This window comes from Gopherus evgoodei, unplaced genomic scaffold, assembly GCF_007399415.2.
Source record: "Gopherus evgoodei ecotype Sinaloan lineage unplaced genomic scaffold, rGopEvg1_v1.p scaffold_32_arrow_ctg1, whole genome shotgun sequence".
NCBI classification, from domain to species: Eukaryota; Metazoa; Chordata; order Testudines; family Testudinidae; genus Gopherus; species Gopherus evgoodei.
This window is the reverse complement of record NW_022059994.1, coordinates 2,297,910-2,325,426: the sequence shown is the minus strand read 5'-3', so window position 1 is coordinate 2,325,426 and position 27,517 is coordinate 2,297,910. Positions and strand designations below refer to the sequence as shown.

Below are 27,517 nucleotides of genomic sequence, written 5' to 3'. Positions count from 1 at the left end.
ATTATAGCAAAACAAGATTATTTGTTTACCCCAGCTTTCTTTTAACTAATCACTATTTGCTAGGCCTCTGGTCTCCTGATCACACTCTGGACTTTGGGTCTGAGAAAGAGCTGGCACAGTCCATATATCAGGTTGTTATATAAAATGCACATGGATTTTAACCCTTCAGGAAGTCCTCAGTAAATCCGAGTTACATCCTGTCGAATTAAATATCAACGTTTGTGACTAAATGGCCTTCACAAAGAGAGATAAACCCACAATCCAGGGTGGGCTATAAAACACTTTCATGTTCATAAAATGAGATCTTAGTGAATCCTTTCAGACTCAAAATCAGGAAAATAAATGTACCCATTTTCTTCTGTAGCGGTTAAACCAGGTTCACTTCTCCCCTCATTATTTGGTTGTATTAGTTGCAAAAGTTTTAGCATCATTATATTAAAAGAAAGAGAAAGAAACACAAGTCTTCCCATCTACAAATGATCTGGACTAGCCTAGAAAAAGCCGGGAAGCAATTTCACCAGTACTTGCAAACAGGGCTACAAGATCCCCATGCTTATCTCCACCCTCCCACCCCAGTTCCTTATATCTCCTTGTCAAGTGCTGGAAATGGGCCATTTTCATTACCACTACAAACACTTATTTTTCTCTCCTGCTGACAATAGCTCACCTTAACTGATCACTCTCCATTGTTTCATGGTCCCTGTGTATATTTCTTCCTTCTGTATTTTCCACTACATGCATCCGATGAAGTGGGCTGTAGCCCACGAAAGCTTATGCTAGAATAAATTTATTAGCCTCTAACGTGCCACAAGTTCTCCTGTTCTTTTTGCGGACTAACACGGCAGCTACTCTGAAAGATCTGAAGTGTCAAGCTGTGCTTTAGATTCAATGGGATTTCCCCGCCCACTCCCAGATCTGTAACACTTCCTTCTCCAGTCCTCTGGAGTCTGACTTAGGATCACAGACATCAGAACTGTGATTCCTAAGCATGGAGAGCCAGGGACACGGTGGTAAGTGACACCTTGGGAGGTGAAGGGGTAGAACAGTAACAGGATAAAACTCTTCATCAGTTGCACGGAGGCTGGGGGAAGGAGGGGAAACCCTCACTCACCACATCGCCCTGCGATAGCACAGAAGGTAACACCACATTTTACTGTCTCTGGTGCATGAGGCAGAAAATATACAAACACTAAATGCTTTTCAGCAGAGTCTGCAGTAATGTGAGACTATCTGGGAATGAGACCATCCAGGCCCAGAGGGGGAACTCAGGGACTAACGATCACTCTGCTAAAGGGAGGGAGTCAGAAGACATAAGTAAGGCTTCAATTTTTTTATGAAGGTAATGGAAGTCACGGAATCTGTGACTTCAGCCCGTGGCGGCTCTGAGCAGCAGGGGGACCCCTGCTGCCCATAGTATCCAACAGCTGCCCCCCGGAGCTCTGAGCTGCTGCAGGCCATGGGTGTTCACCGCAGCAACCGACTCTTAGGAGTAGCCTCCAGATCTGAGTCGTCATGGGGGCTGGGGTCCCAGAGCTCCAAGCCACGGGTGGCAGGGGGCCCATGCAGATCTCAGCCAGGGCCCCCACATCTGCCTGGCTGCCATGGGACCTCAGAGCCCCAGCAATGGGTGTTGCACCTTTTTCCCACCCCATTTTGTCACAGATATTATTAGTAAATGTCACAGACAGGTCACAGGCTGCTGTAAATATTTCTTTATTGCCTGTCACCTGTCCATGACTTTTCTTAAAAATTATCCATGACAAAATCTTAGCCTTACACATAAGATGCTCAGGATGAGGTTATAGTAGGAAATCTGGTGGAGGGTCACAGAGATGCGCTGGCTAATCCCGACCTCATTTCCTACCATAAACAGATGCTCGGAAGCAAAGGTGGGATCTCTCGGCGTTCCCCAAATGGCTCTGTGGGAATCAGCCCCTCTCAGTGGTGCTATCTGAATGCAGACGGGGCAGAAGGGGTGAGTGATGAGAGGCAGCACTTCTCTGCCCCTGTGCTCTCCCTTGCCTCTTAGCCTATCATCCCCAATACCCCAGCACCTCCTGCTTCTCAGCTCCACCAGCCCCAACCATTCCATCCCCAGTTCCCTCCCCATAACCCATCCTCCTGGTCCCTCAATATTTGATCCCCCAGAGCCCAGCGCCCTGGGGGATTCGGGGAGGGGAGTTACCAGCCCTCTGTGACACTCCCCTTGCAGAGAACAGCTCCAGATCAGTGGGGAGCCCAACCCAGGGAGTGGTAGAAGATAGAGGGTGAGGACCAGTGCTTAGAGTGAAGATGGGGCCTGGCCCAAGTATCCTTCTCCTCCTCTTCATGGCAGGGAGATCCCGGTTGGGAGGGGAAGGAATAGGGGGGAACTTCAGTCAAACAGGGAGCGTCTGGAGGAGTTTCTCTCTCTTCCTTCCCCCACCTTTGGCCTATCTGCTCAGCTGCCAGGGCTGCAGTAGGGAGGAGGGGCTGATCGGGGCTTCTCCTCCTCTGCCTGGGGTTTGCTTAGACCAGGCAGAGCCGGAGGGTCACTGACCAGCTGCTGCTGGATCCTTATCCCAGCGACGGGCAGCTGGATCCTGGGGAGCCAAACACCCCTGATGTGTGTGGGAACGAGGAAATAGGTTTGTCATCATGGCCAGTCCTAGTCAGGGCACTCAGAGAATTTCCCTGCCGTATGGAGGAGTCTCTTATATCCAATGCAGGGTTAGCTCCACTTGGAGCATTTTCCACACTAAGAACGTCTCAGATGTTTCTTCCCTGTGCGGATTTGTGGATCCCTGATGCTCTGGAAACACCAAATGAAGCTTCCCCCACATTCAAGGTCTCTCTGTTGTGTTGATCACTGATGTGTGAAGTCAAATTGAATCTTTTCCTGCAGTCAAGCTATTTCTAGGGTCTCTCACCTTTGTGGATTTTCTGGTGTTTGGTGAGCTTTGAGCTCCTATTGAAGCTTTCCTCACACTCAAGGCATTTATAAGGTCTCTCTCCTGTGTGGATTCTCCCATGTTGAGTAAGGTAAGAGCGCAGACTGAAAGTTTTCCCACACTCCAGGCATTTATGGGGTTTCTCTCCTGTGTGAATTTTGTGATGTGTATTAAGGGCTGATTTCATATTGAAACTTTTTCCACACTTGAGGCATTTGTAAGGTCTTTCTCCTGTGTGGATTCTCACATGTTGAGTAAGGGATGAACTTTCCATAAAACTTTTCCCACACTTGAGACATTTGTAGGGTTTTTCTCCCGTGTGGATTCGTCCATGTTTAATAAGGGATGAACTTGCCATAAAACTTTTCCCACACTCAAGGCATCCATAGGGTCTCTCTCCCGTGTGCGTTCTCTGATGTGTAGTAAGGTGTGAGTTATAAATAAAACTTTTCCCACACTCCTGGCATTTATAAGGTCTCTCTCCTGTGTGGGTTCTCTGATGTGTAGTAAGCTTTGAGTTATAAATAAAACTTTTCCCACACTCCTGGCATTTATAAGGTCTCTCTCCTGTGTGGGTTCTCTGATGTGCAGTAAGATGTGACCTCTGACTAAAACTTTCCCCACACTCAAAGCATTTAAAGGGTCTATCTCCGGTGTGAACTCTCTGGTGTATAGTAAGTTGTGACTTCCGAATGAAGCTTTCCCCACAGTCCAAGCATTTATACGATCGCTCTCCCGTGTGGATTGCCTGATGTCTAGTAAGTTTTATTCTCTCAACAAAACTTTTCCCACACTCGAGGCATGTATAGGGTTTGTCACCTGTATGGATTCTCTGATGCTTAACAAGGCCTGATTGATAAAAGAAACTTTTCCCACACTCAAAACATTTACAAGGTCTCTCTCCTGTGTGGATTTTCCTATGTTTAATAAGGTATGAGCTCTGACCAAAACTTTTCCCACAGTCCACGCATTTATATAGTTTCTCACTAGTGTGGATTCTCTCATGTTTAATAAGGTCCGATCCCGCACAGAAAAGTTTCTCACACTGAAGGCATTTGTAGCGTCTCTCTCTTGTCCTCAGACATGGATGTCTAATAAAGTCTGAGTGCTGAATGAAACTTCTACCACACTGAAGGCATTTATATGGTCTCTCTCCCGTGTGGATTTTCCTATGTTTATTAAGGTTTGAGCGCTGAGTGAAAGTTTTCCCGCAGTCCAGGCATTTATGGGGTTTCTCACCTGAGTGGGTTTTCTGATGTGAATTAAGGGTTGATTTCAAGCTGAAACTTTTTCCACACTCACAGCATCTATATGGTCTCTCGCCCGTGTGCAGTTTCTGATGTACAGTAAGGTGTGAACTCTGACTGAAACTTTTCCCACACTGAAGGCACTTATATGGTCTCTCTCCTGTGTGCACTCTCTGGTGTATAAGAAGACGTAGCTTTTTACTGAAGCTTTTCCCACAGTCTAAGCATTTATAGGGCTTGTCTCCTGTGTGGGATCTGTGATGTGCCATAAGTGGTGACCTCTGACTAAAACTTTTCTCATCCTCAAGACGGCATTTATAGGGTTTCTCTCCTGTGTGCAGTCTCTGGTGCACAATAAAGCTTGACTTCTCACCGAAGCTTCTCCCACACTCTATGCATTTATAGGACTTCTCTCCTGTGTGGGTTCTCCAATGTCTAATAAGGAATGTACTGACACGGAAACTTTTCCCACACTCAAGGTATTTGTAGGGTTTTTCTTCACTGTGACTTGTCTGCTGGACTGTGGTTTTCTTGGGATTCTTGCATCTTCCACCGCCTTGAATAGATTCATCCAGTTTCTTCCCAGGATAGTTTCCCAGCTGCATCTCTGATCTGTGTCGATCTCCCCAGGCATTTCCTTGTTCCAAGCACTGGGAAAAATTCCCTTCAGCTCTTCTCAAAAATGTCTCCTGTGGTTCCACTTGCTCAGGACCTTCCTGCTGCTGATTCTCCTCCTTGTTCTCACTCACTGTCCTATAACCTGCTGGGAGAGAGAGAATCCAGACAGGAGTCACTGCCTGTGCCGGGGGGAAAGGACAGAAAGGGGAATAGCAAAGAGGGAAAACACAACACAGTGACTGTTGGGGAGATAGAGACACTGGATTCTGCCTCCACATCCCACCCAAACACTCCCAGGGAAGGAAAGTCAGGGAGGAAAGTCCTGACAGCTAACAGGATGGGTGGGAAGCCGTGACTGATATTTACCTTAATGATACGACACCTGCTGACAGCAGGCCTGACCTGGTTGAGATGGGGCAGAACTGAGTCCTCGCTCACAGCACGTGTTTGGAGTCCCAGGCCTTGTCTACACCACAAAGTTGCAGCGCTGGTGAGGGGGTTACAGCGCTGCAACTTAGGAGGTGTACACATCTGCAGGGCATTACCAGCACTGCAACTCCCTGTTTGCAGCGCTGGCCGTACACCCGGTCGAACCTCGGGTGTAGAGGATCCAGCACTGGTCATCAGGTATAGACATTCACTAGTGTTTTTCTTGACCTCCGTGGAATAAGCAGGTATCCCAGCATACCTGAGGAAGCCTCTCTGGTAATCAAGCAGGTATCCTTCCCCGCGGTTTGCTCTCGCGTTCCCCGAACCCCCCCGCAAGCAGGTCTCCTTCCCCGCGGCGTTCCCCGAACCCCCCTGCAAGCAGGTCTCCTTCCCCGCGGTTTGCAGGGGGGTTCGGGGAACGCGAGAGCACACCGCGGGGAAGCAGGTCTCCTTCCCCGCGGTGTGCTCTCGCGTTCCCCGAACCCCCCTGCAAGCAGGTCTCCTTCCCCGCGGTTTGCTCTCGCGTTCCCCAAACCCCCCTGCAAGCAGTCCAACAGCGCTGCAGTGTGGCCACATCTAACACCACTTGCAGCGCTGGTTGCTGTAAGTGTGTCCACTCTGCAGCGCTGGCCCTATACAGCTGTACTAATACAGCTGTAACAACCAGCGCTGCAAAATTGTAGATGTAGACATACCCCCAGCTTTTTCCTTCACTCTCGAGATGTTTCTTTCTCAGTTTCCCTGACTCCTCACCTGTGCAAGTGCCTCTCGGGCTCTCCCTTTCCTCATCGGCCTGGAGATCCGAGACCCACGGCTCTTCCCCTCGTTCCAGCCGGGCGATCAGGTCAGGTTTCGGAATGGGGAATCCTGCGCAGGGGGTGAAATCATGCAAAGTCCGGAGTCTTGCAGAGTATTTGTCATAGGGAACGTTCCTTGAGTTTTACTTGGCCCTACGAGCGACTGTGGTAACTCAGACCCTATGGCAGCAGCAGACATCTCGGGGTGGGGGTGGGGTGTTGTCACGCCCTCACTAGGAAGCCTCAGGGTAGATGCGTCTGGGGGACTCTCTGGTACGCGCAGTTCTGGTGTTAAACTCCTGCCTATTTCCAAACCAGCACGTAGGTGCTGGAACTAGCCATGCTGGGGGAGCTGCCGCACCTCCTGGATTGAAGTGGTTTCCATTAGATCCAGGGTTTACAGTTTGGTTCGATGGATCTCAGCACCCCCCACTGTACAACCTGTCCCAGCAGCCCTGAGCCTGCAGCACTGAGAGCCTCCCCAGGGGTGGAGCTAGTCCCAAGAGGGCCAGTGAGCAGAGTGTGAAGGAGAAATAACACAGGCAGGGCAATCCCCTGCTTCTGGCCCCTTGACAGCTGGAGAGACGGGGATGAATTAGCCTGTCCATTAAGTTTCTGACCCCCTTGTTCCCTCGAATGGGGTGTGGCGATGCAAGTCTCTCTCACAGTGGAGCTGTGGAATGCACCGGGGTTCTCAGGTTTTTCTGTCTGAGCCCCTTCCAGGCCCCCCACCAACATAGTATAAAAACGCCACGGCCCACCTCTGCCACACCAACTGTTTTTTGCGTATAAATGCCAGGGCCAGCATTAGGGGGTAGTGAGCAGGGCAATTCCCCAGGGTCTCATACAACACGGGGCGGCATAAACCTAAGTTGCTCAGGCTTTAGCTTCAGCCCCATGAAGTGGGGCTTCCATTTTGTGCCCTGGGCCTCAGCAAATCTCATTCTGGCCCTGCTTGGTGGCCTCCCTGAAACCTGCTTGCAGCCCCACAGGGGCCCCTGGTTGAGAGCCACAGCACTATGTGACGCCACTCCTTCCTAATCCAACTGAGCAGAGTCAGACATGCAGACCCCAGGGCTTAGAATAGCTGAGGGGACGGGAATCCCTTACCCAGCGAGGTCACCGTCTCGTAGTTCTCCAGCATGACGTCCCTGTAGAGGGTTCTCTGAGCGGGGTCCAGCAGAGCCCCCTGCCCCTGGGTGAAATACACAGCCACCTCCTCGAAGGTCACCGGCATCTGAAACAACAAGAGTCCCCCACTCAGCACCTGCTGCCCCAGCCACAATCCTGCTAGTCACAGGAAAAGGAAAAGAACCTGAAGCTCTGGGAGGGCCACAGTAACAAACTCAGACCCCTGCTGTTCAGAGCAGCCAGGAGGCTTCAGAGTGTGGGAGAAGGTGAGAGCTCCTTGTCCTCCCAACACACGGAGCAGGGCAGGGTCTTCTCATTTCCCACATGCCTGCCAGCCACAGGCTGATCCAGGAATAGTAAACAAGGAAAACCAGAAAAGTGGAGGGAAAAAGAAAAAGTACTGAAACACAAGGCTATGCATGGCTGTGAGAAATACCTGTGACAAGCTGCCCCACATGGATCTAGTAGGGAATTAATAACTGACCAAAAGCAGGGGGTTGTAAAGAATACTAAAGCTGCAGCAATAAAACCAGGAAGCAGAGCTCTGAGCCAGGCACAGGGACAGGAATCCCGACAGCTTCCCTGCGTATTTCACAGAAGCCTCTGGCCAGTGGGGTCAGGCTCCAGCACTGGGAGTCTGGTCAGTTTGTCCAGCCCTGTGGGGGCGGGGAGGTTCCTGGTTCACAAATGCAGGAATTTCCATACCCCCAGTGGGCCTGTTCGGCAGGGCGGGGGCTGGCGGCAGTAGGGTGACCAGAGAGCAAGTGTGAAAAATCGGGACGGGGGGGTGGGGGGTAATAGGAGCCTATTAAAGAAAAAAAAACAAAAATTGGGACCGTCCCTATAAAATCCGGACATCTGGTCACCCTTGGCGGCAGCTTTCCCGGGCCCGGGCGGGAATCGCAGCCAGCTCCGCTGGGAGCAGCCTGGGGCCAAACCTCCCCCTGCAGCCCGGGGGTGACTGGCCGGGGGGGGGCGGGTCTCTCTCACCTTCCCTCCGAGCGGGGCCCCCCGGGGCAGGGGCCGGGCCGGGCTGGGGGCTCTGCCCTGGGAGAGGCTCCTGGGGAGCAGCGGGAAGGGCCCTGCTGGAGATTCCCCTCTCCCGGCTGCAGCCAGGGCTCCGGGCTCCCAGCACCAGCCGCCGGGGCTCGGGGATCTCGCCAGGAGCCTGGGAGCCAGAGTCACCGCAGCGGCTGCGAGTCACTTCCTGCTGCCGGGCCGGAGCCCAGCGCTCGCTGTCCCACCGCCGCCTCCCGGCTGCCCCTGGGTCCTAGCGCTGTCCGGCTCCTGGTCCACTCACAGACTTTAGGATCAGAAAGGGACCATCACCATCATCTAGCCCAGGGGGTCTCATGACTAAAATTTTGGTGGCCTCAGAGTGTGGCCAGCAACTCTCGCTGGTGGCCATTCTGACACTTTCCCCTAAAATAATTCATTTTACCAAAAACCACGAGATGTGCACATCGGCCGGGCTCAGCAACGTGTCTGTACACGGTAAAAATCATGATGTCCATGGGGGCCGCTCCCCACGAGCGGCTCCCTGTCCCTGCTGTTGCTGGCAGAGGCAGGGCCAGGCGGCTCCGCACGCTGCCTCCGTTCCCCCTCCCTGAGCGCTGACTTTGTGGCTCTGAGCCTCTTGGCTGGGAACCCCGGCAAATGGGAGTTGGAGGGGGGGGCACCTGAGGACAGGGCAGCTCAAGTAGGAGCCAGAGGGGGGTCATGCTGTCGCTTCCAGGAGCTGTTTGAGGTAAGCACTGCATGGAGCCTGAACACATCTCCTGTGCCCCACCCTCCTGCCCCAGCCCCGATCCCCCTCCCGCCCTCCAAACCTCTTGGTTCCATCCTGGAGCACCATCCTGCAGCCCAAACCATCATCCCCAACCCCACCCCAGAGCCCTCACCCCCCCATGCCCGACACTCCTGCTCCAGCCCTGATCCCCCTCTGAAACCCTCAGTCCCAGCACCCTCCTACAGCACAAACCCCTCATCCACAGCCCCACCCCAGAGCCTGAACCCCCAGCTGGAGCCCTCACAGGCGACAATCTCCTGTCCTAGTCCTGAGCTCCTTTCCGCACTCTGAACCCTTCAGCCCCAGCCTGGAGCTCCCTCCTCCACCCCAAATCTCTCATCCCCAGCCCCACACAACAGCCTGCACCTCCACCAGATCCCTCACCCTCCCCACATCCAACTCCCCTGCTGCAGCCCATAGCCCCATCCTGCACCCTGAACTCCTCATTTCTGGCCCCACCGTAGAACCCGCACTCCTAGCCCAGAGCCTGTACCCCCTCCCACACCCCAACCCCCGCCTCAGCTCAGAGCTCCCTCTTGCCCACCGCCAATGTCTGTCACTAAGCCCGATAATGTCAAGGGTCTGTCGTGCACCATGATGGTGCTGACCCCTGCACAGAGATAAGCAGAAGGGTCCTGCTATTTTGGGGAACTTTCCTTTTACACCCCACCCCGCTGGAATTTAATAGCAGAAGAATCCGAGTCCTTGCTCCCAGGGCTGTCCCTAGCCATTGGGTGCCCTATGCAGCCCCCTAGGCCTCCTCCCCAAGGGTCTGGGAGACAGGAGATGTGAGGGGGCACTTTTAGGGGCCCCACAGGTCCCACATGGCCCAGGGGATTAGTGGGGACCTGAAGCAGCCCACTCTGCTTCCCTGGCCCCGGCCCCAGCCATGTTGCTCGGGGGAGAGGGTTTGTAGGAAGGTATCTCCCCACCCCTGCACTCACCAGTGGGAAGCAGCCCAGCCCCAGCCAGCTCCCAGCCACAGCACTCCACTTTCCATCGCGGGTGAGTGTGTGTGTGTGTGTGTGGGGGGGGAACCTTTCTCTACCCCCTTCCCCCCCGGGGTGACATGCCTGGGGCCAGGCAAGGGAAGCAAAGTGGGCTGGGGCCACGTTGCTCCACTTCCCACTGCCAGTGACTGTGAGGGGCATCCTTTCCCCAACCTCCCCGCACTCACCGGTGGCGGGAAGCGGAGCGCTGCAGCTAGGAGTTGGCATCAGCACCCAATGTGCAATAGATGCTGGGAACATGTCAGGGACAACTTCTGCTTTCTGATGGTGGGGGAAGTAACCAGGGGACAGCAGGTTAGACTCAGTTCTGACCAGCAGGGAGGAATTTGTTGGTCTAGATCAGGGGTCGGCAACCTTTCAGAAGCGATGTGCCGAGTCTTCATTTATTCTCTAATTGAAGGTTTTGAGTGCCAGTCATACATTGTAACATTCTTTGGTCTCTTTTTATAAAAGTCTGTAATATGTAACTAAACTATTGTTGTATATAAAAGTAAATAAGGCTTTTAAAATATTTAAGAAGCTTCACTTAAAATTAAATTAAAATACAGAGCCCCCCAGACTGGTGGCCAGGACCTGGGCAGTGTGAGTGCCACTGAAAATCAGCTTGTGTGCTGCCTTTGGCACCCATGCCATAGGTTGCCTATGCCTGGTCTAGATGAAATTACTAGAAGGTGGATGCATAACTGATTGAAAAACTGTACTCCGAGCAGTTATCAGTGATCTGGTGTCAACTTGAGAGGGGAATGATGGGGGGCAAGAGGAGTCCCAGGTGGCTTTCCCACACTCCCAGCAGGGAACGGGGGGTAGGGGATGAGAAGCCTCAGGTGGCTTCCCTCACTCTTTACAGAGAACAGGGTCTGGAGCACTCACAAGGAAAAATTAGCAGGTGCTTCGTACCCACTGGCAGCCAAGCTCCTCCCTCCTGGCCTCCTCCCCCCTGCCCCTACAGTATGCCACATCCCCGCTCCTCCTCCTCCTCCCTCCCTCCCAGTGCTTCCCCCTGCCCACCACCTAACAGCTATTTGGTGGCGCTTAGGACTTTCCGGGAGGGAGGGGAAGGAGCAGGGATGTGGTGCACTCAGGGGAGGAGGCGGAGAGGAGACAGAGCAGGGCTGGGTACATGGGAGAAGGGGGCAGGTGTCATGGTATAATTCCCCACTCTGAACCTTAGCATCCAAAAGATGGGGTACCAGCATGAATTCTTCTAAGCTTAATTACTAGCTTAAAATCTGTAGTGCTGCCACCAACCAGGAATTCCAGTGCCTGGTACACTCTGGTCCCCACAAAACCTTGCCCGGGGACCCCCAAGACCCAGACCCTCTGGATCTTAACACAAGGAAAGTAAACCCTTTCCCTCACCGTTGCCTCTCCCAGGCTTCTCCTCTCTGGGTTACCCTGGAAGATTACTGTGTTTCAAACTCCTTGTATCTTAAAACAGAGAGGAAAATCCACCTTCCCCCCTCTTTCTCTCTTCCCTCTCCCTGAGAGAGAAAGTAATCCTAATACAGAGAGAAAATTAACCTCTCTCTCCCCCTTCCCTCCTTTCTCCCCACCAATTCTCTGGTGGATCCAGACCCAGTCTCCTAGGGCCTCACCAGAATAATCAAAAACAAACAAACAATCAGGTTCTTAAACAAGAAAAGCTTTTAATTAAAGAAAGAAAAAACAGTAAAAGTTATCTTTGTAAATTTAAAATGGAATAGGTACAGGGACTTTCAGCTATAGACACTGGGAATACCCTCCCAGCCTAAGTATACAAGTACAAATTAAAATCCTTTCTGCAAAATACACATTTGAACTCCTTCCAGCCAAATACACATTTGCAAATAAAGAAAACAAACATAAGCCTAACTCGCTTTATCTACCTAGTACTTACTATTCTAGACATATAAAAGACTGTATCAGAGAGATTGGAGAGAAACCTGGTTGCACGTCTGGTCATTCTCAGAACCCAGAGAGAACAACAACCAAACACTAACAGCACACACAAAAACTTCCCTCCTTCAAGATTTGAAAGTATCCTGTCCCCTGATTGGTCCTCTGGTCAGGGGACAGCCATGCTCTCTGAACTTTACCCTTTACAGGCAAAAGAGACATGAAGTACTTCTGTTCTATTAATCCTTGACTATCTGTTTATGACAGCAGAGCTGGAGTGGGAAAAGGCAGGGTGGCATGGGGACTTTGGAGAAGGGGTGGGGTAAGAGAAATTCAGGGGTGGGGGTGGAGCACCCCCAGGGCAGAGGGCAAGTTGGCACCTATGGAGGGAGCTGCTGCTGGAGGAGATGAGAAACTGGGCTCTCAGCTCCCCACGCTTCCTCTCTTAGGTCGGTGGAAGCGCTCCTCGGCAGGACACGTCCCAGCGACCCCAGGAGGGTAGCGTAGACATCAGCTATTGCAGTTATCATAAACCTAGTCCCAGATTTGGACCTTAGCGTCCAAAATATGGGGGTTAGCATGAAAACCTCCAAGCTTAGTTACCAGCTTGGACCTGGTAAAGCTGCCACCACCCAAAAAATTAGAGTGTTTTGGGGCACTCTGGTCCCCCCAAAAACCTTTCCTGGGGACCCCAAGACCCAAATCCCTTGAGTCTCACAACAAAGGGAAATAAACCTTTTCCCTTCCCCCCCCTCCAGGTGTTCCTGGAGAGATACACAGAAGCAAACTCCGTGAATCTAAACAGAAGGAGTCCACCCTCTCTATTTCCAGTCCTGGAAACACAAGCACTTCCCTCTTCACCCAGAGGGAATGCAAAGTCAGGCTAGTAAATCTAATGCACACAGATTTCCCCCTGACTTCTTCCTCCCACCAATTCCCTGGTGAGCACAGACTCAATTCCCTGGAGTTCCCCACTAAAGAAAAACTCCAAGAGGTCTTAAACAGAAAGCATTATATAAAAAGAAAGAAAGAGTACATAAAAATGGTCTCTCTGTATTAAGGTGACAAATACAGGGTCATTTGCTTAAAATAATATTGAATAAACAGCCTTATTCAAAAGAATACAATTCAAAGCACTCCAGCAACTATAGACATGTAAATACAAAACAACAAACCATCTTTGTACTCATAACTTGGAAACAGAAGATTAGAAAGCAGGAAATAGAAATCCTCTCATAGCCGAGAGAGAGTCAGACAGAAAACCAGAACAAAGGACTCAGACACAAACTTCCCTCCCCCCAGATTTGAAAAAGTCCTGTTTCCTGATTGGTCCTCTGGTCAGGTGTTTCAGATTACTTCTTTCCAGGTGAAAGAGACGTTAACCCTTAGCTATCTGTTTATGACAGCAGTAATTACTGCGGTGGCTGTAAATCAACCTAATATACTGGTAGGTCACCTTAGATTTGAAGTGTAGATGCCCCATTACAAACAAAGGGATTTCTCTCACCTCAGAGCTTTCAGCAGTCCCTGCTCCCTGGAAAGCCTTCCAGCAAGGACCACTCTCCCCAGTTCAATGATGCTCCTATTGTCTTTCAAGTAATCTTGTTACTGGGGGTAGAGATGGGGAGGGGAGGTGACCAGAGGCCATCCCCTCCCCCACCTTCGGATACTCAGACCCTTTATAGTGGAAAAGTCTTTGCTGGGGAATGTCAGCCAACTCCATAGGTATGGGAGCTCCAAACTGTCCTTCATGTGAATTGTAAATGTCTTTGTTTACTCCTTTCTTCCTGTCGGTGGAGGGTCAAATCATAGCTTTCTAAAACCAATGGTCGGTCCTTTGTGGTCTCTGAGAAGCTAGTCTGTGGGCATTCCCCAGAATGACGATATATCTCAGTAACAAACAGGGTTACCTTACCTCTGGGTCTTCCTGGACAGAGCCTCTTTTTTGACCCTGCTTTCTGTCTGAGCAGGGTCTTCCTATAACAACAAACGTCCAGGGGTTTTGCAGAGCAGAGGGGCTGCAGCTCAGAAATAGCCCTGATTGGTCAGCTTCCCAATTAATCTATTCCCTAGCACCCACAGCTGATTGGTTTATTCCCCTACCGCTGCAGCTGATTGATTGCTGCCGGATCCCACCCACCGAGGCCTCAGCCCTGGGCAGGAGGTCCCGCAGGTAGGTGCTGACGGATCGGCTGTCACTGCGTTCCGGGCTTGCGCAACTGCCATGCCACTGTGACAGTGACCGACACTGACCTCACCTCATGAGTACCCCCTTCGCACCCCCTCCAGCATCCACAACTAACCCCCCCGCTCCAGGTTCCCACCCCTCATCACTGTCCTCTTTTTGGGCACCTGGAATATGGTCACCCTAGTAGCAAACATACAATAAAATCTCATCATTCTACATGCAGTGATGTTATCTGCATTTCATTGGCATAATATTGAGCAGATCATGAACTCTCCCATGATCCCCCACCAGTCACTCTTGGTACACTACATATCAGAACCATAGGCAAGTGAGGAACGTGGGGCACAGGGGGTTAGTCACAAGAGGGATCAGTGTGGGGTGAGTGGGGCAAAGAGAATCTCTGTCATCAAAACACAGGACACTGGGGTAGATGGGGAGGGGAGTGATCAGCTGGGCTGTCAGGTTCCTCATCTCCCTCTGGCTTCAAGGCTGCCCAGGTCTGTTGACATCCCCGGCTCCTTTCTAGCCTGTACCCAACCGCAGCATTTCAGCAATAGGGAGATACTGCCCCTTCCCCCCATTATTTTTTGGGGCATCATTCATGGTCCTTTAGAGTTCAGGGGCAGCTTCAAATGACACTGACAGGCCAAGCCTAGTCACTCTGTGGCTCTGATGCAGCGAGTTCACAGTTCTCAGCCTCAGTCATCTGGCTCTGAGGAGCAAACCCAGCCGTTTCTTAGCTCTGTTCCCCACCCCTCCATCAAACGGTACCTCACATTACTGAAGGGATCAGGCAGTAACTTCATTCCCCTGTCTCTTGCACTGTGAATCTAGCTCGCACCATCAGTGGTTGTGCTGGGAGATACTGGTCACTGTCACTGAACCACATTGAACCACAGAAAAAAATCCCATGACAAAGATGACAGATAAAGATTAAAATAACAATCTAAAAAAAGGACTATTTTGGCAAATTATCCTTTGTCTCGTGAAGTGAAGGACATAAATCCATACCGTGTAGAGGCCAAGCATAGGAGTTTATTACACACAGCGCTAGTGGAGTGTCACCTGGCTTATTAGCCTCAGAGACACTGTCAATCAATTGATTACAATAGAATATGTAGACTTTTTTATAGGCGGGAAAGCGATGGGGTAGGCAGTTCCACACCCCGGGATAGGTTTTGCAGCAAGACAAGACCGCACATTAGCCAGTGATTAAAAGGTTACATAATGTCGCCGCCCATGGTCTCAAGTTAGCAAGTTAACATTTAATTAATACTTCGATAAAATGTTAGATAAAATATATATGTTGAATTCTGATTTGGGGTCCATAGGAATGGAGCAACTCCTTTAATTGTCCACCAGGTACATTCCTAGGGGTTAAAGCAAAGAAACAGTGAAAGTATATGACAATAAAGATTATCCCCTTAGTCTTAAGGCAGGCACTGGTCCCTGGGAAGGAAGGTGAAAGGATGCCATATCTTATACTGACATGTGCCAACTTTTCATAAACTCAAGGTTGGATCTGTGGGAAGAATGTTCTCTACAGAAGAGACTGACTGACACAATAGGAACAGGGATCCTTTGTTCAATTTGCAACTTTGAATAAGACACAGTTATTTAGTTCTTAGCTGCAACACCTGGCAATTTGCTGACCAGGCCTATTATAGCAAAACAAGATTATTTGTTTACCCCAGCTTTCTTTTAACTAATCACTATTTGCTAGGCCTCTGGTCTCCTGATCACACTCTGGACTTTGGGTCTGAGAAAGAGCTGGCACAGTCCATATATCAGGTTGTTATATAAAATGCACATGGATTTTAACCCTTCAGGAAGTCCTCAGTAAATCCGAGTTACATCCTGTCGAATTAAATATCAACGTTTGTGACTAAATGGCCTTCACAAAGAGAGATAAACCCACAATCCAGGGTGGGCTATAAAACACTTTCATGTTCATAAAATGAGATCTTAGTGAATCCTTTCAGACTCAAAATCAGGAAAATAAATGTACCCATTTTCTTCTGTAGCGGTTAAACCAGGTTCACTTCTCCCCTCATTATTTGGTTGTATTAGTTGCAAAAGTTTTAGCATCATTATACTAAAAGAAAGAGAAAGAAACACAAGTCTTCCCATCTACAAATGATCTGGACTAGCCTAGAAAAAGCCGGGAAGCAATTTCACCAGTACATGCAAACAGGGCTACAAGATCCCCATGCTTATCTCCACCCTCCCACCCCAGTTCCTTATATCTCCTTGTCAAGTGCTGGAAATGGGCCATTTTCATTACCACTACAAACACTTATTTTTCTCTCCTGCTGACAATAGCTCACCTTAACTGATCACTCTCCATTGTTTCATGGTCCCTGTGTATATTTCTTCCTTCTGTATTTTCCACTACATGCATCCGATGAAGTGGGCTGTAGCCCACGAAAGCTTATGCTAGAATAAATTTATTAGCCTCTAACGTGCCACAAGTTCTCCTGTTCTTTTTGCGGACTAACACGGCAGCTACTCTGAAAGATCTGAAGTGTCAAACTATGCTTTAGATTCAATGGGATTTCCCCGCCCACTCCCAGATCTGTAACACTTCCTTCTCCAGTCCTCTGGAGTCTGACTTAGGATCACAGACATCAGAACTGTGATTCCTAAGCATGGAGAGCCAGGGACATGGTGGTAAGTGACACCTTGGGAGGTGAAGGGGTAGAACAGTAACAGGATAAAACTCTCCATCAGTTGCACGGAGGCTGGGGGAAGGAGGGGAAACCCTCACTCACCACATCGCCCTGCGATAGCACAGAAGGTAACACCACATTTTACTGTCTCTGGTGCATGAGGCAGAAAATATACAAACACTAAATGCTTTTCAGCAGAGTCTGCAGTAATGTGAGACTATCTGGGAATGAGACCATCCAGGCCCAGAGGGGGAACTCAGGGACTAACGATCACTCTGCTAAAGGGAGGGAGTCAGAAGACATAAGTAAGGCTTCAATTTTTTTATGAAGGTAATGGAAGTCACGGAATCTGTGACTTCAGCCCGTGGCGGCTCTGAGCAGCAGGGGGACCCCTGCTGCCCATAGTATCCAACAGCTGCCCCCCGGAGCTCTGAGCTGCTGCAGGCCATGGGTGTTCACCGCAGCAACCGGCTCTTAGGGGTGGCCTCCAGATCTGAGTCGTCATGGGGGCTGGGGTCCCAGAGCTCCAAGCCACGGGTGGCAGGGGGCCCATGCAGATCTCAGCCAGGGCCCCCACATCTGCCTGGCTGCCATGGGACCTCAGAGCCCCAGCAATGGGTGTTGCACCTTTTTCCCACCCCATTTTGTCACAGATATTATTAGTAAATGTCACAGACAGGTCACAGGCTGCTGTAAATATTTCTTTATTGCCTGTCACCTGTCCATGACTTTTCTTAAAAATTATCCATGACAAAATCTTAGCCTTACACATAAGATGCTCAGGATGAGGTTATAGTAGGAAATCTGGTGGAGGGTCACAGAGATGCGCTGGCTAATCCCGACCTCATTTCCTACCATAAACAGATGCTCGGAAGCAAAGGTGGGATCTCTCGGCGTTCCCCAAATGGCTCTGTGGGAATCAGCCCCTCTCAGTGGTGCTATCTGAATGCAGACGGGGCAGAAGGGGTGAGTGATGAGAGGCAGCACTTCTCTGCCCCTGTGCTCTCCCTTGCCTCTTAGCCTATCATCCCCAATACCCCAGCACCTCCTGCTTCTCAGCTCCACCAGCCCCAACCATTCCATCCCCAGTTCCCTCCCCATAACCCATCCTCCTGGTCCCTCAATATTTGATCCCCCAGAGCCCAGCGCCCTGGGGGATTCGGGGAGGGGAGTTACCAGCCCTCTGTGACACTCCCCTTGCAGAGAACAGCTCCAGATCAGTGGGGAGCCCAGCCCAGGGAGTGGTAGAAGATAGAGGGTGAGGACCAGTGCTTAGAGTGAAGATGGGGCCTGGCCCAAGTATCCTTCTCCTCCTCTTCATGGCAGGGAGATCCCGGTTGGGAGGGGAAGGAATAGGGGGGAACTTCAGTCAAACAGGGAGCGTCTGGAGGAGTTTCTCTCTCTTCCTTCCCCCACCTTTGGCCTATCTGCTCAGCTGCCAGGGCTGCAGTAGGGAGGAGGGGCTGATCAGGGCTTCTCCTCCTCTGCCTGGGGTTTGCTTAGACCAGGCAGAGCCGGAGGGTCACTGACCAGCTGCTGCTGGATCCTTATCCCAGCGACGGGCAGCTGGATCCTGGGGAGCCAAACACCCCTGATGTGTGTGGGAACGAGGAAATAGGTTTGTCATCATGGCCAGTCCTAGTCAGGGCACTCAGAGAATTTCCCTGCCGTATGGAGGAGTCTCTTATATCCAATGCAGGGTTAGCTCCACTTGGAGCATTTTCCACACTAAGAACGTCTCAGATGTTTCTTCCCTGTGCAGATTTGTGGATCCCTGATACTCTGGAAACACCAAATGAAGCTTCCCCCACATTCAAGGTCTCTCTGTTGTGTTGATCACTGATGTGTGAAGTCAAATTGAATCTTTTCCTGCAGTCAAGCTATTTCTAGGGTCTCTCACCTTTGTGGATTTTCTGGTGTTTGGTGAGCTTTGAGCTCCTATTGAAGCTTTCCTCACACTCAAGGCATTTATAAGGTCTCTCTCCTGTGTGGATTCTCCCATGTTGAGTAAGGTAAGAGCGCAGACTGAAAGTTTTCCCACACTCCAGGCATTTATGGGGTTTCTCTCCTGTGTGAATTTTGTGATGTGTATTAAGGGCTGATTTCATATTGAAACTTTTTCCACACTTGAGGCATTTGTAAGGTCTTTCTCCTGTGTGGATTCTCACATGTTGAGTAAGGGATGAACTTTCCATAAAACTTTTCCCACACTTGAGACATTTGTAGGGTTTTTCTCCCGTGTGGATTCGTCCATGTTTAATAAGGGATGAACTTGCCATAAAACTTTTCCCACACTCAAGGCATCCATAGGGTCTCTCTCCCGTGTGCGTTCTCTGATGTGTAGTAAGGTGTGAGTTATAAATAAAACTTTTCCCACACTCCTGGCATTTATAAGGTCTCTCTCCTGTGTGGGTTCTCTGATGTGTAGTAAGCTTTGAGTTATAAATAAAACTTTTCCCACACTCCTGGCATTTATAAGGTCTCTCTCCTGTGTGGGTTCTCTGATGTGCAGTAAGATGTGACCTCTGACTAAAACTTTCCCCACACTCAAAGCATTTAAAGGGTCTATCTCCGGTGTGAACTCTCTGGTGTATAGTAAGTTGTGACTTCCGAATGAAGCTTTCCCCACAGTCCAAGCATTTATACGATCGCTCTCCCGTGTGGATTGCCTGATGTCTAGTAAGTTTTATTCTCTCAACAAAACTTTTCCCACACTCGAGGCATGTATAGGGTTTGTCACCTGTATGGATTCTCTGATGCTTAACAAGGCCTGATTGATAAAAGAAACTTTTCCCACACTCAAAACATTTACAAGGTCTCTCTCCTGTGTGGATTTTCCTATGTTTAATAAGGTATGAGCTCTGACCAAAACTTTTCCCACAGTCCACGCATTTATATAGTTTCTCACTAGTGTGGATTCTCTCATGTTTAATAAGGTCCGATCCCGCACAGAAAAGTTTCTCACACTGAAGGCATTTGTAGCGTCTCTCTCTTGTCCTCAGACATGGATGTCTAATAAAGTCTGAGTGCTGAATGAAACTTCTACCACACTGAAGGCATTTATATGGTCTCTCTCCCGTGTGGATTTTCCTATGTTTATTAAGGTTTGAGCGCTGAGTGAAAGTTTTCCCGCAGTCCAGGCATTTATGGGGTTTCTCACCTGAGTGGGTTTTCTGATGTGAATTAAGGGTTGATTTCAAGCTGAAACTTTTTCCACACTCACAGCATCTATATGGTCTCTCGCCCGTGTGCAGTTTCTGATGTACAGTAAGGTGTGAACTCTGACTGAAACTTTTCCCACACTGAAGGCACTTATATGGTCTCTCTCCTGTGTGCACTCTCTGGTGTATAAGAAGACGTAGCTTTTTACTGAAGCTTTTCCCACAGTCTAAGCATTTATAGGGCTTGTCTCCTGTGTGGGATCTGTGATGTGCCATAAGTGGTGACCTCTGACTAAAACTTTTCTCATCCTCAAGACGGCATTTATAGGGTTTCTCTCCTGTGTGCAGTCTCTGGTGCACAATAAAGCTTGACTTCTCACCGAAGCTTCTCCCACACTCTATGCATTTATAGGACTTCTCTCCTGTGTGGGTTCTCCAATGTCTAATAAGGAATGTACTGACACGGAAACTTTTCCCACACTCAAGGTATTTGTAGGGTTTTTCTTCACTGTGACTTGTCTGCTGGACTGTGGTTTTCTTGGGATTCTTGCATCTTCCACCGCCTTGAATAGATTCATCCAGTTTCTTCCCAGGATAGTTTCCCAGCTGCATCTCTGATCTGTGTCGATCTCCCCAGGCATTTCCTTGTTCCAAGCACTGGGAAAAATTCCCTTCAGCTCTTCTCAAAAATGTCTCCTGTGGTTCCACTTGCTCAGGACCTTCCTGCTGCTGATTCTCCTCCTTGTTCTCACTCACTGTCCTATAACCTGCTGGGAGAGAGAGAATCCAGACAGGAGTCACTGCCTGTGCCGGGGGGAAAGGACAGAAAGGGGAATAGCAAAGAGGGAAAACACAACACAGTGACTGTTGGGGAGATAGAGACACTGGATTCTGCCTCCACATCCCACCCAAACACTCCCAGGGAAGGAAAGTCAGGGAGGAAAGTCCTGACAGCTAACAGGATGGGTGGGAAGCCGTGACTGATATTTACCTTAATGATACGACACCTGCTGACAGCAGGCCTGACCTGGTTGAGATGGGGCAGAACTGAGTCCTCGCTCACAGCACGTGTTTGGAGTCCCAGGCCTTGTCTACACCACAAAGTTGCAGCGCTGGTGAGGGGGTTACAGCGCTACAACTTAGGAGGTGTACACATCTGCAGGGCATTACCAGCACTGCAACTCCCTGTTTGCAGCGCTGGCCGTACACCCGGTCGAACCTCGGGTGTAGAGGATCCAGCACTGGTCATCAGGTATAGACATTCACTAGTGTTTTTCTTGACCTCCGTGGAATAAGCAGGTATCCCAGCATACCTGAGGAAGCCTCTCTGGTAATCAAGCAGGTATCCTTCCCCGCGGTTTGCTCTCGCGTTCCCCGAACCCCCCCGCAAGCAGGTCTCCTTCCCCGCGGCGTTCCCCGAACCCCCCTGCAAGCAGGTCTCCTTCCCCGCGGTTTGCAGGGGGGTTCGGGGAACGCGAGAGCACACCGCGGGGAAGCAGGTCTCCTTCCCCGCGGTGTGCTCTCGCGTTCCCCGAACCCCCCTGCAAGCAGGTCTCCTTCCCCGCGGTTTGCTCTCGCGTTCCCCAAACCCCCCTGCAAGCAGTCCAACAGCGCTGCAGTGTGGCCACATCTAACACCACTTGCAGCGCTGGTTGCTGTAAGTGTGTCCACTCTGCAGCGCTGGCCCTATACAGCTGTACTAATACAGCTGTAACAACCAGCGCTGCAAAATTGTAGATGTAGACATACCCCCAGCTTTTTCCTTCACTCTCGAGATGTTTCTTTCTCAGTTTCCCTGACTCCTCACCTGTGCAAGTGCCTCTCGGGCTCTCCCTTTCCTCATCGGCCTGGAGATCCGAGACCCACGGCTCTTCCCCTCGTTCCAGCCGGGCGATCAGGTCAGGTTTCGGAATGGGGAATCCTGCGCAGGGGGTGAAATCATGCAAAGTCCGGAGTCTTGCAGAGTATTTGTCATAGGGAACGTTCCTTGAGTTTTACTTGGCCCTACGAGCGACTGTGGTAACTCAGACCCTATGGCAGCAGCAGACATCTCGGGGTGGGGGTGGGGTGTTGTCACGCCCTCACTAGGAAGCCTCAGGGTAGATGCGTCTGGGGGACTCTCTGGTACGCGCAGTTCTGGTGTTAAACTCCTGCCTATTTCCAAACCAGCACGTAGGTGCTGGAACTAGCCATGCTGGGGGAGCTGCCGCACCTCCTGGATTGAAGTGGTTTCCATTAGATCCAGGGTTTACAGTTTGGTTCGATGGATCTCAGCACCCCCCACTGTACAACCTGTCCCAGCAGCCCTGAGCCTGCAGCACTGAGAGCCTCCCCAGGGGTGGAGCTAGTCCCAAGAGGGCCAGTGAGCAGAGTGTGAAGGAGAAATAACACAGGCAGGGCAATCCCCTGCTTCTGGCCCCTTGACAGCTGGAGAGACGGGGATGAATTAGCCTGTCCATTAAGTTTCTGACCCCCTTGTTCCCTCGAATGGGGTGTGGCGATGCAAGTCTCTCTCACAGTGGAGCTGTGGAATGCACCGGGGTTCTCAGGTTTTTCTGTCTGAGCCCCTTCCAGGCCCCCCACCAACATAGTATAAAAACGCCACGGCCCACCTCTGCCACACCAACTGTTTTTTGCGTATAAATGCCAGGGCCAGCATTAGGGGGTAGTGAGCAGGGCAATTCCCCAGGGTCTCATACAACACGGGGCGGCATAAACCTAAGTTGCTCAGGCTTTAGCTTCAGCCCCATGAAGTGGGGCTTCCATTTTGTGCCCTGGGCCTCAGCAAATCTCATTCTGGCCCTGCTTGGTGGCCTCCCTGAAACCTGCTTGCAGCCCCACAGGGGCCCCTGGTTGAGAGCCACAGCACTATGTGACGCCACTCCTTCCTAATCCAACTGAGCAGAGTCAGACATGCAGACCCCAGGGCTTAGAATAGCTGAGGGGACGGGAATCCCTTACCCAGCGAGGTCACCGTCTCGTAGTTCTCCAGCATGACGTCCCTGTAGAGGGTTCTCTGAGCGGGGTCCAGCAGAGCCCCCTGCCCCTGGGTGAAATACACAGCCACCTCCTCGAAGGTCACCGGCATCTGAAACAACAAGAGTCCCCCACTCAGCACCTGCTGCCCCAGCCACAATCCTGCTAGTCACAGGAAAAGGAAAAGAACCTGAAGCTCTGGGAGGGCCACAGTAACAAACTCAGACCCCTGCTGTTCAGAGCAGCCAGGAGGCTTCAGAGTGTGGGAGAAGGTGAGAGCTCCTTGTCCTCCCAACACACGGAGCAGGGCAGGGTCTTCTCATTTCCCACATGCCTGCCAGCCACAGGCTGATCCAGGAATAGTAAACAAGGAAAACCAGAAAAGTGGAGGGAAAAAGAAAAAGTACTGAAACACAAGGCTATGCATGGCTGTGAGAAATACCTGTGACAAGCTGCCCCACATGGATCTAGTAGGGAATTAATAACTGACCAAAAGCAGGGGGTTGTAAAGAATACTAAAGCTGCAGCAATAAAACCAGGAAGCAGAGCTCTGAGCCAGGCACAGGGACAGGAATCCCGACAGCTTCCCTGCGTATTTCACAGAAGCCTCTGGCCAGTGGGGTCAGGCTCCAGCACTGGGAGTCTGGTCAGTTTGTCCAGCCCTGTGGGGGCGGGGAGGTTCCTGGTTCACAAATGCAGGAATTTCCATACCCCCAGTGGGCCTGTTCGGCAGGGCGGGGGCTGGCGGCAGTAGGGTGACCAGAGAGCAAGTGTGAAAAATCGGGACGGGGGGTGGGGGGTAATAGGAGCCTATTAAAGAAAAAAAAACAAAAATTGGGACCGTCCCTATAAAATCCGGACATCTGGTCACCCTTGGTGGCAGATTTCCCAGGCCCGGGCGGGAATCGCAGCCAGCTCCGCTGGGAGCAGCCTGGGGCCAAACCTCCCCCTGCAGCCCGGAGGTGCCGGGGGGGGGGGCGGGTCTCTCTCACCTTCCCTCCGAGCGGGGCCCCCCGGGGCAGGGGCCGGGCCGGGCTGGGGGCTCTGCCCTGAGAGAGGCTCCTGGGGAGCAGCGGGAAGGGCCCTGCTGGAGATTCCCCTCTCCCGGCTGCAGCCAGGGCTCCGGGCTCCCAGCACCAGCCGCCGGGGCTCGGGGATCTCGCCAGGAGCCTGGGAGCCAGAGTCACCGCAGCGGCTGCGAGTCACTTCCTGCTGCCGGGCCGGAGCCCGGCGCTCGCTGCCCCACAGCCGCCTCCCGGCCGCTCCTGGGTCCTAGCGATCAACACAGCGCGATCCAGCCCCGTGCCCCAGACCCTGCCCCCTGGCGGCCCCACCTCCCATGGGCTGCAGCAGCTTCTGCCCGCATTAAGGGGGCATCGTGCATAGAAGCCTCCCTGTTAGTGACTGGACAGAAAGGAGACATCCAGACCCCAGGGCGGGGGGAGACGTGGCGTTTCTGATGGAGACTGGGGATTGTTCCAGAGACTCCCCAAAATCCTCATGCACATGGGAGTGAGAGGTCCTGGTCCTAGAGAGGCTGCCCAGAGCCCTAGCAGCAGGGGACACTGACTCTGTGGGACACCTCACCCTAGACAAAGAAACGTCATTTTTCCGGTGCTTAATTTGTACCAGGGCTTCCCAAAGGTGAGCCTCAGCCAGCAGCTCTGGGCCTGGCAGTTCATAGCTCCAGTACCTCTAAGCCTGGCAGTTCACAGCCCCGGCACTTTTCGGCCTGGCAGTTCACAGCCCTGGAACATCTGGACGTGGCAGTTCATAGCCCTGGAACATCTGGACGTGGCAGTTCATAGCCCTGGCACCTCTAGGCTCAGCAGTTCACAGTCCCAGCACCTCTGGGCCTGGCAGTTCAGAGCCCCGGCACCCCAGGGGCAGGGGGATGTAGGCACCCACCAGCGCTGGAGAAAGTTGACATCTATGAACACAGTCTGTGGCGGGACCAGCTGGGGGATAGGGCTGGTCGCTGGAGCTGGTGCTGCCACATATGCAGCACGCAGCTGCCTAGGGCACCATGAAATTTGGTGCAATTTGCCAAACCCGGGAGGCATGGACCAGCCACGAACCTGGGTGGCTTGGCTTGGACCCCAGGAAAGGGCTTGGCAGTGCAACACAGCCTGGAACCAGCTGGGATGGCCCAGCCCAGAGCCAGCCAGGGCCAGAGCGGCCCGACCAAACCCAGATGGCCTAGCCCAAAGCCAGCTGCAGCCTGGCCTGGACACAACTGTGGTGGCCAAGCTTGAACCTAGCTGTGATGGCCCAGCCCAGCCTGAACCCAGGCAGCCCGACCTAGAGCCAGCCTCTGCCGGGGCAGCACAGCCAGAATCCAGACAGCCCAGCTTGGAGCCAGCTGCAGCTGGGGCGGCCTGGCCTGAACCCAGTTGTGGCCAGGGAAGCCCAGCCTAATCCTAGCCATGTTGGCCTGGCCCAGACCCAGCCGCGGTCGGGGTGGCCTGACCCAAACCTAGGTGGCCCAGCCCTGTCACGGGGCACCCCTCCCTGAACCTAGACCCGGCCTGGACCTGGTAAGGTGAAACCTTTCATCTTACCGGCGGGGGCTTATCCTGTGGCCACAGCCCTGAAACCCAGGTACTGCTGCAAGGAGACAGAGCTGGGGGGAGTCCTCTACCACTGATGTAGCCCTGGAGCACTTTCCTGCACCCCAAACCCCTCATCCTCAGCCCCACCCAAGCCCTCCACCCGACCCCACCCAACCCTCTGTCCCAGCCGAGGCCCTCATCCCCAGCCCCTCCCCCCCAGAGCAGGCACCCCCAGCCAGATCCCTCACAACCCTGCACCCCAACCCTCTGCCCCAGCCCTGAGCCCCCTCCCACACTATGAATCCCTTGGCCCCACCTCCACCACATTAATTTTGTTCTGTGCACCGATATGAAGGCAATGTGTCACACACCAACTCCATATCGGTGCACAGAACAAAATTCATTCTGCACATGGGTGGGAAATATTAGCAGGAACACTAGTGGTAAGGCTAAGAGAACAGGGGCTTTGGGAAACCCAGCTCAGCAATCACAATGCGAGTGTATCTCCTGCAAACAGACCTAGAGGCCATAGTCTGATTCTCTCCTCACAGCAACTTCACACTGGTGTGCGCAGGTCATGTGGCTCCAGTGGGATTACTCCTGATTAACAGCGGGGGAGAGAAAGGAGAATGAACCTGATGGCCCAGTCAGACTGGTCCTGATTTGTACTGGGGTCAGGGAGAGGGGAACAAGATTTCAGAGAGTTTTATCTCTATGAGAAGTTTGAGGAGCCTATGACAGGGCAAGGGTGAGATTGGCTGGGTGACCTCCCTGTGCATTTCCATCCCAAACCACATCTGCATTGCTTTAACCTTTCACCTTACCAGGGCCAGCTCTAAGTTTTTTTGCCACCCCAAGCGAAGAAATCCCCCCCCCTTTTCTTGACCTTTACACACTTGCACTTTGCAATGTTGTTTTTTTGGGTTTATTTGGACTGGGTGTGGTACTGATACAGCATTGGGCAAGGAATGCCTCTGAGTCTGCTTGAGCTGGGTGTATCTGCCTGAATTTCTTATTGAGACAGAGGAGCTGAAAACCCCATGGGCCATTAGAGCGCCTGAGTAATTTGTGCCACCCGTGATGATGTGCGGAGGGGAAATACAGAACAGAGAGGGACATTTCAAGAGGCTTAAATCACCGTGTGCTTTGCTGCCCCGGGGTCACGGCTGCGTCTCTTGAAGGAAGGCGAGGGGCTTGTGCAGCCACGATCTGAGGCTAAGCGAGAGCTCTCAAAAGGGGACAGTTATCGCTTGAGACAGCCCTTGGCTTTCCTGGGCATGCTCCGTATTTCAGTCTTAATAGGAGCTGGGCTGCTGTTTCTGAGCACTTTCTGCTACTTTTGCTCATTTAAAATGAGCCTGACGTTCCCCAAATCATTGACTGAAATGGGCAAGGCGCGTGCTGGAGACTTGCCTGCTGTCTGACAGGTGCTAATTCCGACACTGCCACTTGATCAAAGGGTCGGGTCATTATCTTTAAAAAGTTGTGCCTGAATGAAAGGATTTCTCCTGGCTGAGATTCGTTTTCAGGGGGACGGGAGAGAAGAAAGGGGAAAGCCGGGCTAACCCTTGAAGGGGTATTTTCATGGCTCTCTCTCCCAGTGCATCTCACTGAGCCCCACCGACTGTACTGCAGCGCAGGGTTACCTGGTGACGGCACTGACAGTGTTACTGGCCGCTCGGGGCTTCCTTCCCAGCCCTGGTAAGTTCTTGGCAGCTTTCTCGTTGTTCCTCGGGGGACTCGGGCTTTAGGAACATGAAGTCGCTCTTGGCGGACTCTGGCTTCAGGCAGACTTTGTAGCAGTAGCCCAGAGGGCCGCTGCCCGCCACATCCAGGCAGCTGGTTGACACGTTGTTGCCCGAGGAGAGCTGGGGCTTGATGCTGGAATTTCTGAAGATGTCAGCCGGAATGTCGCCCCTGGAAACGTGCCGCCCCTGGAAACGTGCCCCCTCAAGCAAGTGCCTGCTTTGCTGGTGCCTAGAGCCAGTCCTGAACCTCACCTCTGCAGCTGGCAGCCATTTCATGCAAAACAACGGAGACTGGGAGTGGGAGAAACTAAATTGTCCTTTATTATTCCAAAGGACGAGCAAAAGACAGACTCCTTTCCCCACCCCCACCCCCAGCCCAGCCCAGCCCACTGCTGCA

At 52.0% G+C, this 27,517-nt stretch overlaps 2 protein-coding genes across 4 annotated transcripts in view; one reads left to right on the top strand and one right to left on the bottom strand.

Moving 5' to 3' along the window:
- The window catches only part of LOC115640747 (zinc finger protein 501-like), a 745,273-nt gene that overhangs the window by 676,352 nt on the left and 41,404 nt on the right, over positions 1 to 27,517 (top strand). The gene's annotated exons all lie outside the window — the stretch shown is intronic.
- LOC115640912 (zinc finger protein 850-like) lies at positions 97 to 27,387 on the bottom strand. Its single transcript, XM_030544007.1, has 5 exons — positions 27,019 to 27,387; positions 22,806 to 22,932; positions 21,652 to 21,765; positions 18,584 to 20,614; positions 97 to 4,592 (listed from the first exon to the last, which is right to left on the bottom strand). Exons 2-5 carry the CDS (start codon positions 22,930 to 22,932, stop codon positions 2,896 to 2,898), a joined length of 3,969 nt encoding a protein of 1,322 aa, XP_030399867.1. The 5' UTR covers positions 27,019 to 27,387; the 3' UTR covers positions 97 to 2,895.

Coding starts and splice junctions, on each gene's coding strand:
- LOC115640912 (XM_030544007.1), bottom strand. CDS start 22,932: ATGCCGGTGACCTTCGAGGAGGTGGCTGTGTATTTCACCCAGGGGCAG. Junction 20,615..21,651: donor CCCGAGAGGCACTTGCACAG/GTGAGGAGTCAG, acceptor TCTCTCTCCCAG/CAGGTTATAGGACAGTGAGT. Junction 4,593..18,583: donor ACACCAGAAAATCCACAAAG/GTGAGAGACCCT, acceptor GAACCCACACAG/GAGAGAAGTCCTATAAATGC.